Below are 9,790 nucleotides of genomic sequence, written 5' to 3' on the forward strand. Positions count from 1 at the left end.
CTCTCTCTGTAACTGTCTATCAGCAGTGGTGGAATCAAATATAGTCTTTCTCTCATTCAGTTTTGTGTGGTCTTACATTTGCCACCACATTCTACCACAGCTCTTTGGCTTATACCTGTAGTACTTGGGATTCGGAGGTGGTCTCTCCTCCAAGTACCATCTAGGCCTGGGACAGTTTAGCTTTCAAGATTAGACTTTTCTGAGATGCGTTCAGTTGAGTATGGCTATAGTGTGACCATATTTATAAAGCTGTGCCATTCTTATGCATCTCTTAATGGCCATTTCAAGCATTTTATAACTTCTGGAAAGGCACAACTCAGTGTTGTGAAGCCTGGCAAAAATTACAGTGAATTAGTCCACTAAAGTTGTCTGGACTGAATATGCACGTAGTTGTCAGTAGTTCACTTAAAAGCTGAAGGCTTGCAAGCTGGAGGCCTCAAGAGGCCTTTATAGGAGAATCTGGTAAATGATTGTATTACATATTCAGGGTTTGATATGTGCATACTTCCTTATCCTTTTGTTTAGGACCTCATCTGAAGCAACATCATCCACACCACTATAAGCCACCCCCAGAGAAATATTAAACTGTTTCAGATGATTATATAAATAACTGAGAGGAAAAACTGAGCTCCCAAGTGGAGGCTAGGAAAAGGCACATCTGTAGGAGCAATGAATACAGTTTTCCAGTGGAAGTTACCATGCTGTACGATCTGTATCAACTCTATGTAGTTCAGTCATCAAGAATTGTATTTGTACCAAGACAAGGATGAAGCATACAGCAAGTATCATTTCAGTACCACTACTATTCAACAAATTGAAGATTGCATCAAACTCAACACCTGAGAGAAAATAAAAGTGTGTTTATTATAACGTTTTTGTATTTCTATGTTTGAAGTAGATTGAAACAGTGTGGTGTATACAGCTTTTTATCTTAGTGACTTCAATGTTAATATATAAGAGGTTGTCCTGTGATACATACATACCTTTGAACACTGGAGGCCATGTTGTCATTAACATGTTTAATTGATCTGTTTTACTTAAAACCCTCTTACCAGTTCAAGTCCTAGAGTATTTTGCTGTTAAAGATCTCCACTTGTCTGAAATAAGGACATAAGTAAAATAAGCAGCAGAAGCAGGAACCTTTAAATAGTCAATGTTTAATAACTGCAGTATCACTGCAGAGGAGAGTGATGATACATTTGCATAGTAAACCACCTCTTCCAAAGTAATGTTTCAGTATGGAGATCTATTAATATAGTTAATAGTTAAAATATATACAGGGTAGATGTACTATTCATTATAAAGAAACAGATGACAGTTAATACAATTGTTGACAATTAATGATGATTAATACAATTAATTGATAGATTCTGGAAGAATGACCTTTAAAATCCCACTTTTTTTTTTTTTGTTATTATCTTAAAAGGAAATGTTGATTTTCTAGCTAAAAGTCTGAATAGTTAACATTAACATCTTAAAAATGGAAATTCTGGGGCACATTTATTATTCAAGTAGCTGTAGAGCTACTTTTTTGGCTTCTCTATCTTTTGATGCACGTCTCTTTTCCCCATGGATCTTTTGAACAGAGGGATGGGTATGTTGGCTCCATGCTATTCTGCTTACCGAAGAGTTGCATGACAATACTCTAACATTGGCTTATAGTTTATCTGAATGCATTTTTCAAATTCAGGCAGAAGGGTGCCCTTTTTAACTGTAAGGGAATACATACTGACTTTATTGTAAAATATAAACTGTCTAGAATAATTTGCTACACAAAGAGACATCCTTCGATAGTAAACAGAAACTACTTGGATTTATTATTAAGAAGGTGGAAAGTATCTGCCAATAAACTTCTATACAAATGCAATCAAAATCTAATGTTCAGACATTAGTGGCAAATATATTTTCCTTCTCTTGATTACAAATTGTATTGTAGAAAACAAATATGGATAAAAGAAATGTATGCCTGAAACTGAGGATCACATTTGTATTTATCATAGTAGGGCATTCACAAAATAATCACATATAGTTTGTCTCTACTGAAGTTCACAGTTTTGGTGCATGTGGGTTGATAGCACTGAGGGTGAAGGAAACTGAATTAATTTCTGATCACTTGGTCATTCCAGTTTTTCTATGTATCTACCTTTGCTATTAAAGTACTCTTTATTTTTTTTCCCCATTTTCTTTCTACTTTGCCTGTTGTCTTTTTTGATGTGCACTCAGTGACAAAGGACTTTTACAGAAAATTTCAATTGCCATGTGATTTGGACCTTTAACAGTTGTTTTACAAATATTAAAGGCAATGGTGATTTTAATTCCTTCCTCTGGTGGTCTGTCACCTTATCTTTTCCAAAACACATTAACAAATAACAGATAATGTTATTCATAAAATTCTGTAATGTAATTCATAAAATCTGTAATGTAATATTTATTTCAATTTTGGAAGATGGCCAGAGTCTCAGAGATTTTGGGGGATGTAAGAATGTATAATGCGTACAAGACTTTACAAAGAAAAAAACTATATGGATTGAACCGTTGTGCAGCACTGCTTTGATGTTTGGGTTATACAGGGCATAAAGTAAGGACAGAAGGTATCTTGTTTGCTGAGAGTAGTTTTCAGTGGGATCAGGGCAAGTACTACCTCAGGCTGCTTTAAAAACTTCTGTCCAAACCTTTCCATTAGAGTCTATTCCAGTTATGCTGGAGCAATTCTGTAGTGACTTGATTAATGTTAATGAAATTATGTTTCATTCATAGTGACATTGGTAAAGCATAGAACATGGATGTCAGTCTTTATTACAATGAGGCCAGACCTGGTTTGGAGATTAAACTGGAAGTTAGCAGCCCTGAGTGATCATATCCTTAGTCTTAATTGCTGAGTGGAAGCCTTGTTCTTCCGCTTGCTTATGTCAATTTCTTTGAAACATTCAATTTTTAAAAGTAGCAGTTAATGTTAAAGAACATGGAGTATGCTTTCCTTCTAAATTAGATTTTGGCCATCCAAAAAAATGTATGTATTTGATAAAGTAGAATTGTATTGAGCAAGTGCATTATACAGAGTCTGTTTTACAAAGATGTAAAGTCATTTTTATCCTTCTACAAATGAGTTTATCAACTCACCTTTCAAGTGATCCTCCAAATCAAAAATAAAAAATAATAAATCTACCAAGATCGTGCATGGATGTTAAATTTGAAACTACGAGTGCTTTCCCAATTATTCTTTGAATTTAGCAGTACCAATTTGAAGTTTGTAGTGCCTAACTTGTAAAGCCTTGTTTGCTGAATTGTACAGTGTGTTGTCCTAATTTACTGGCCTAAATCACATTATACATTTAATTTATCAATAGACTTGTAATTCACTGCGTGATTCACTAATTAATGATTTATTTTCCCTAGATGTTGCATAATACAGAATTAATATAGATATTGGGATGCTTTTAAATACTCTGCACCTTTACACTAATATATTATTTTCTATGTACGATTCTGATGGATTTGTCAGTTCACTTCTGGATGCATTATGTTTATCTTTATTTCTAAAAGAATTGTGAGATTATGCCATTTTTGCTAGCTGCTTTGTGAAATTGATTTTTTTGCTGTTCACCAATGATTTTTGTTTAAGAATACAATGGTGTGTTCTTGTAACTTTTTGGTGGTTTTTAAGTAGTGTATAGAGTAGGGGAAATTCGAATAAGACAAAACTTGTGCTGTACTACTATGTGTAACATCTTGAACATTCATTAAGAATACAGCACATGGACAGTAAATAAGAGGTCTGACTTCTGAAATGCTGCACATCCTCAGCTTAGTGGCTTCAGAAAGAATTGAGGTATGGCAGTACTAATATTGACATTAATGTTTGGCATGATCACACATAAAATCAAAGTCATTGTTAATATGAGTGGGAAATTTACCATTTATATTAGCAGAAGCATATAGAAACCTAAATATTGAGTAAATTCATTCAACAATAATTTCACCTCCATACTCCCTACTGGAGTCAGGGAGAGTTTTAGATAAGCAGGCTCTGATTCAGGAAGGTATGCAGAAAAGAGAACTTCTATATGCACAGAAGAAGTCAGTGGGATGGATGTATACCTTTGTGTATACAGTAGAGAGTGAGCTTTAGTGATGTCTTAAATAAAGTATGGATGTCAGAATTGAATACTCTCTTAAATTAGGGCCTTATGAAACAAAGTATTGGACACAGACAGTTCTAAATTCTATGTACAACACCATAGAAATTTTTATTTTTGTCTTGTGTATATGTAAATGTAGTTGTGATATTGACTTATTTATTAATTAATTCTCTTATGCTATGTGCCAAGTATATTCCTACCCTTTTGATCAGTACCTGTGAACATCAATTACTAAAAATAATGTTATGCAAACTTGTGCATTGTAACCAGGAATATGATGCTAATAAGCTGTTGCATGTAGTTTAAAATAATTAAGAAAACCCTCTATTTAAAAAATGTAAATGAATACCTGCAGATGTTGATGATTATATATGGTTTTGCATGCCAAAACTCATTGTTCAGTTCTGGGCATGAAATGTAACGACTGTATTACCTCTACTGAGTATATTAGTAAGGTACAATTTACAAAGTTATTAACAGAGCTCTATATGTAAAATGTTTTCTTTTTACCTAATTATATTGTAGTAGAGTTGTAACAGAACTGTTTATCTGTTACCCAAATTGGCTGTAGAAATTATGTTCCTATAACAGTCATTTAAAGTCGGTATTTATTTATGTATGTAATACAAAAAAAATGGTCTTATGTGTCTGTCCATTTATTTAGAGAAAGAAAACAATATGTATAAACAATTTGTAAAAAAAAAAATGTAAATGTAAATAGAGCCTGATTTATTTTACTCATTATTTTCATGTTTAGAACTTGTATATACTGTTTAGGTAATAAACTATCCTACACTGAAGTCTTGCTACATTATCTCCTCCATACAGGACTTAAACTTTTTATTTTATTTTATTTTTTTTTAAGTGGGAGATAAAGTGTTATCGAATAAAAATCAGAGTACCATTGGTACTCTACATTTCATTGTACATGCAGTCATAACATTTTATCCTCCCTGTTTGCTACTGCATTTTGTTTTCTTTAGAAAGTGATCAAAATAATCTGAAGATAAATTTAGGTATCATTTGAGTATTTTATGTTGAAAAGCAACTCTTAAAGTAAAAAATCAGACTCAAGATCTTGTCTTCTTTTCCCTTATTTCCATGGGATAGTACACAATGGAGTTTTAGTAACCCTTTGTAATACTAATTTCAAATAATTAAAATGTTGCTAGATCTATGTCAGTGGCCTGATCCTGCAAGTCAAGATTTTTGTGACTGAAAATCATGGTGAAATCTATGTGTACACCAGATTTGGAATATTTTATATTTAAAAGTGGAGTATCCCATGATTTAAATGATATATTTTTAATAAATATAAATATCTGTCTTACTACAACATTTGTTTCAAATTGTCATAGATGTGCTATCATTTTCAAATGCAATGTTTTTGGTAAATCTCTTAGCAGGTGTGCCTTTCACGTACTCTCAAATTACTTAATAAACATTTAGTTTTTGTTAACTTGAGCATAAACCCCAAATTTTCCTAATTACTTTCTCAGTAGAATAACTGTTTAGGATTTTTATTGTTTATTTTTCATTTTACATAAATGGACAATGTTTAGCATAAACCCTTATAATTAAATTCCTCTCCAAGTTGTATTCCACCAATGTGGTATGGTAAACCCTCATAGGAATTATATATCACTCTGGGTAGGTAAGTTGTCATAATAAATAGATGAAGTGTTCTATGCACTGTCACTCTTTTTCTTTTTCCCCTTTCATAACTTCAAATAAATGTTCTATTCAACACTGAATTAGAAGAGATGAAGACTGGATGATGTCAATCATATGAAATAAAGCAAATTTGGTATATATTGATCAGTATGGATCATTTTGATTTTGGGTTTTGTACTTTGTGCTTCAGTGCAACTTGGCTCTCCATCATTTATTTTTTTTTAAATATATATTTAAAAAATCCTCCATACTTTTGTTTTCCTATTACAGGTGATGTATTGTCATCATCTGGATATATGCCAGCCTCCTTGAGGAAGGCCTTCAGCCAAAACACTGGCTGAGCCTGCCAGTGACAATGCAGCACCTGTAAGGGTGAAAGAAAACATGGGAGATCACTGAACACACGGCTTTGAAATATAGCCAATGCGAAAGACTCCTGCAGGCCTGAAGGGGATGTGGTTCAACAGAAATGTCTCTTCTGTCTCCCTTTGGATTGTGCATAATAGTGTTCCTGCTTCTCCTGAAGGTGCTGGTAGAAGTATAGATTAATATTTAATATACACCTTACTATAAGCATTTACTGAGATTGTTTTGTGGGTCAGAAACTAAAGAATTTATGAACACTTGCTGTACCCAGTTCCTCACTTGTGATGGTAATTTATTCAGGTTATTTAATAATAAGCTTCATTCAGGAGGTCTCTTTCTTCTTAAAAGGATATCAAATTTGGAATGATTGGACTGCCATTTTTCAGGAAAGTTAGGCAAATATGCTGAACACAAATACCTCTTTATGTTTGTGTGCAAATATATTTATACACCAAATAGTTCTTCCTTGTCTTTTTCACAAGCTGTCCAGTAGTATATTTGTAATAGGTTCAAAATTGTCAATGTTTAACTCTCTATTTGATGGTTAGAACTGATTAGCCAGCATATTTTTCATACTTTTATAATTTTGTTTAGAAAATGTTGCCTGATTTAAGTGGTTCAGGCTGCATAGTTATTATTAGATGTAGAGTGATAAGCTGTAATTTCCACCCTGCCATTTCTACCTAAGTGGAAGGTAGGTAGATAGGGGAATGAATAGACTTCACCCCACCACAAACACACAAAAAAAGTGAAGGACACACACACACACACACATCTTATGTATTCATCCAATTTCCAGTGTTAGTAGTTGTCTGCAAACATACAAATTAATCTTTTAAATTTCTTTTCTGAGCTGTGCTTCAATGTTTATTTATATTTCAGACTTTCAGTAAGCATATCTTCAAGCCAACATCAATTAGTCTCATAAGACTGATGTACAAGAAAAACAAAACAAAAAGCAAAACTTAAAACAAAAACAACCAAAAAAAATCACTAAGCCAAAACTTGCTGTCGGATTCTGAAAGAGCCCTTTGGGACAGCTTTGCTTTTTGTGTGATATTCATTGAAACATAATGAAGACCATGAAGAGCAACACACATTCTTCTTGCTTTGAGTGGATTTCAGAAATTTTTTCTAATACCTCTTATGACAAAGAATCTGATTTAATAGCTTCATTAGTGAATGAGTTACCAGACATATACAGTAACTTAAAGCTATTATGATGCACCAGTGAATGATTCCTGCATTTTTTTCCATTTATTTGAAGATTGTATTAATTTCTCTCATCTTTTTGTCTCAACATCTTCTATTTTGTTCTGTTTTATTTTATAATGGATCACTATTCATTGCTTTTTTTATATGTATGTTCAGTTTGAGAACTTGCCTCATTTATTTATCTTGGACATACAAGATGTATTCATAGCTTCTTTCTCGTCACCAGTCATTGCTGTGAAGATTGAGGTTTGTGGTATCTTTACAATAAATAAAGTCACTAAAATAATGAGTTTATGTATTTAGAGCTGATTTCAATAAAGTGTCCCTTGTGAACAAAATAATATTATTTTTAGATATATAAAATATCTGTGGTTGTATCTCATTGAGATTACTATCTACATAATATAGTTTTGGAGAAACTGTATTTCAGGAAACCTTAGTGTATTTAAATAACAGGCATGCTAACTACAGGAAATTGTAGCAAGCACACAGGAGTATATTAAACTGATAGATATCACTCTTATTTGTAGATTAATAAAAGCTGCTAAGACAATAAATTGTTTTCAGGTTAGCCAAATATATTACTTAGACTGAGCACAGATTCCCATTCATTGACAAAACAGGAGATGTGGATGAATACCAGAGGTTTAGAGAGATGTAGAAGGAACAACATGAACTTCTGTGATTGGATAATATCAAAATTATACACAATTTAAATTATTTTTTCTTCCCTGTTACTAACAGGGTACTCAATACCTTAACAAAATCATAAGGTGATCCTGCAAGTTCTTTTTATGCGATTTTGTAAATTTTTTAAGTAACGTCATAAAGTAAGTGGAACTAACAACAAGAAACAAATCCTTTTATTTATGTAAATGTAATTGAAAAAGTATTATTTACCTAATATCATGCTCAGAATCACTCATCAACACACTTGCATAGAACAATATGATTCAATTGGGTGAACGCTTCAGTTTGGGGTTCTCTCACTTCCTGAAATTCAACCTTTGACTGAAAAAATCTTCCTGATTTAAAAAAAAACATATATATATTTATTGGGAAGCCATGAATAATATAACCAGTGTGTTTGGTAGCTGTCATCAGACTTCATCTAGGGAACTTGTTCTCTTATCTCAGCTAATCTCAAAATCTCTGGTATAATTTATTACATGTTATCATTCATAGATGACAGGTTGCTTAGGGCTTTGCCCTTTCATGTCTTGGTTATCATCAAAGATAGAGATTATACATCCTCTCTTACTAATTACTTTTGAAACAACAATAAGGCAAATAGTGACATCTTAACTTTCATGGAAATTGCATGTGGAAAACCACATGGCATAAACAATTTTGATTATGTGTCAAATTACCAAAAAATTGCAAAACATTCCTTTGAGGGAATATAGCTTCTTTTATTCTCAGTAGATTTGGGAGGAAACCCTTCTTACACTGCCTCTGGGAAATTGAAAGATTGCAGAAAATGAAACCAGCTTCTCAATGTATCTTTATGTTGTCAGACATTATTTACCTCACAAGCCATGAGAAACAGGAAGTTCAGTAGCCAAATTTCAAGAGAGTTTGTACTGGTTGCTCAGCTCATAAAATTGAATGAGTTAGGACTTCAAGTGGTAATTTACCTTACTAATATTAAACAAATAGTTATTGACAATAGTTGCGGCCCATTTGTGTTGCTTCTTTTGTATGCCATGGGTTGTTGCCTTGAATCTTCCCTGCTCAGATAACGTTTCACCTCGAGCAGGGTACGAGCTTCTGGGGAGACCACCAAGTGCTCTGGGAGAGCTGAGCTGGCCAGGTGCTGTGGCTGTTGCAAAGCACAGCTGTTACCTGACCAGTTGTGCTGGTGCTGCAGATACTCAAATCCCTGTGCCTGGGGATGGCAGAGGTAGAGGGCACAGCAGCCTGGGGAAAATAAAAGTGTGCCTTCAATGGAAATGCATTTGAAAGGCATCTCATCCCATCACATAAGTGTATGGTGAGCGGGAAAGAAAGGATTCAGCACTTAAGTGCTCATTGATCCTGGGTGGACCTGGGGTCCTTGGGTCCCTGAGCTGGAAGAGAGGGTGTGTAAATGACTTCACAAGCACAGTCTGGACAAAAGAAGGAGCAAATGAGTCAGGGTGAGCCTGCTAGTCAGGGGGAGATACCCCTGCTGTTGAAGCAAAAGGTCCTGAGCTCCTATGTCTGTAGCAAGGGGAGAGAGGAACACCTCATACCTCCAGTATTCTACCTTTCTGATGGGAACAGGTGAGGGTGGACTAGCTGCAAAGAAATCTGGTAGAAAGGGCCTCATGCTGCAATCCACATAGACTTACTTCCATTGAACTTTGGCTTGTGGAAGACTTGTAGAAACACCTTGCTTTGCTTTATTAGCCCAG

General features: G+C 34.0%; 1 protein-coding gene across 8 annotated transcripts in view; it reads left to right on the forward strand.

The window, feature by feature from the left end:
* ANOS1 (anosmin 1) overlaps positions 1-8,991 on the forward strand; it is a 142,970-nt gene extending 133,979 nt beyond the window's left edge. For 3 of the 8 annotated variants that reach the window (XM_083825295.1, XM_083825299.1, XM_083825300.1), the window contains one exon: positions 6,084-8,991. In XM_083825295.1, the coding sequence (XP_083681421.1) occupies positions 6,084-6,154 (71 nt within the window). In that variant the 3' untranslated portion in view covers positions 6,155-8,991. Of the gene's footprint in view, positions 1-525; positions 4,940-6,083 lie in introns of those variants that run through there. The other 5 variants (XM_083825296.1, XM_083825298.1, XM_083825301.1 and 2 more) reach the window with 3 other exon arrangements.
* Positions 8,992-9,790: the final 799 nt, after the last annotated feature.

This window comes from Anser anser, assembly GCF_964211835.1.
Source record: "Anser anser genome assembly, chromosome: 1".
Lineage (NCBI taxonomy): Eukaryota > Metazoa > Chordata > Aves > Anseriformes > Anatidae > Anser > Anser anser.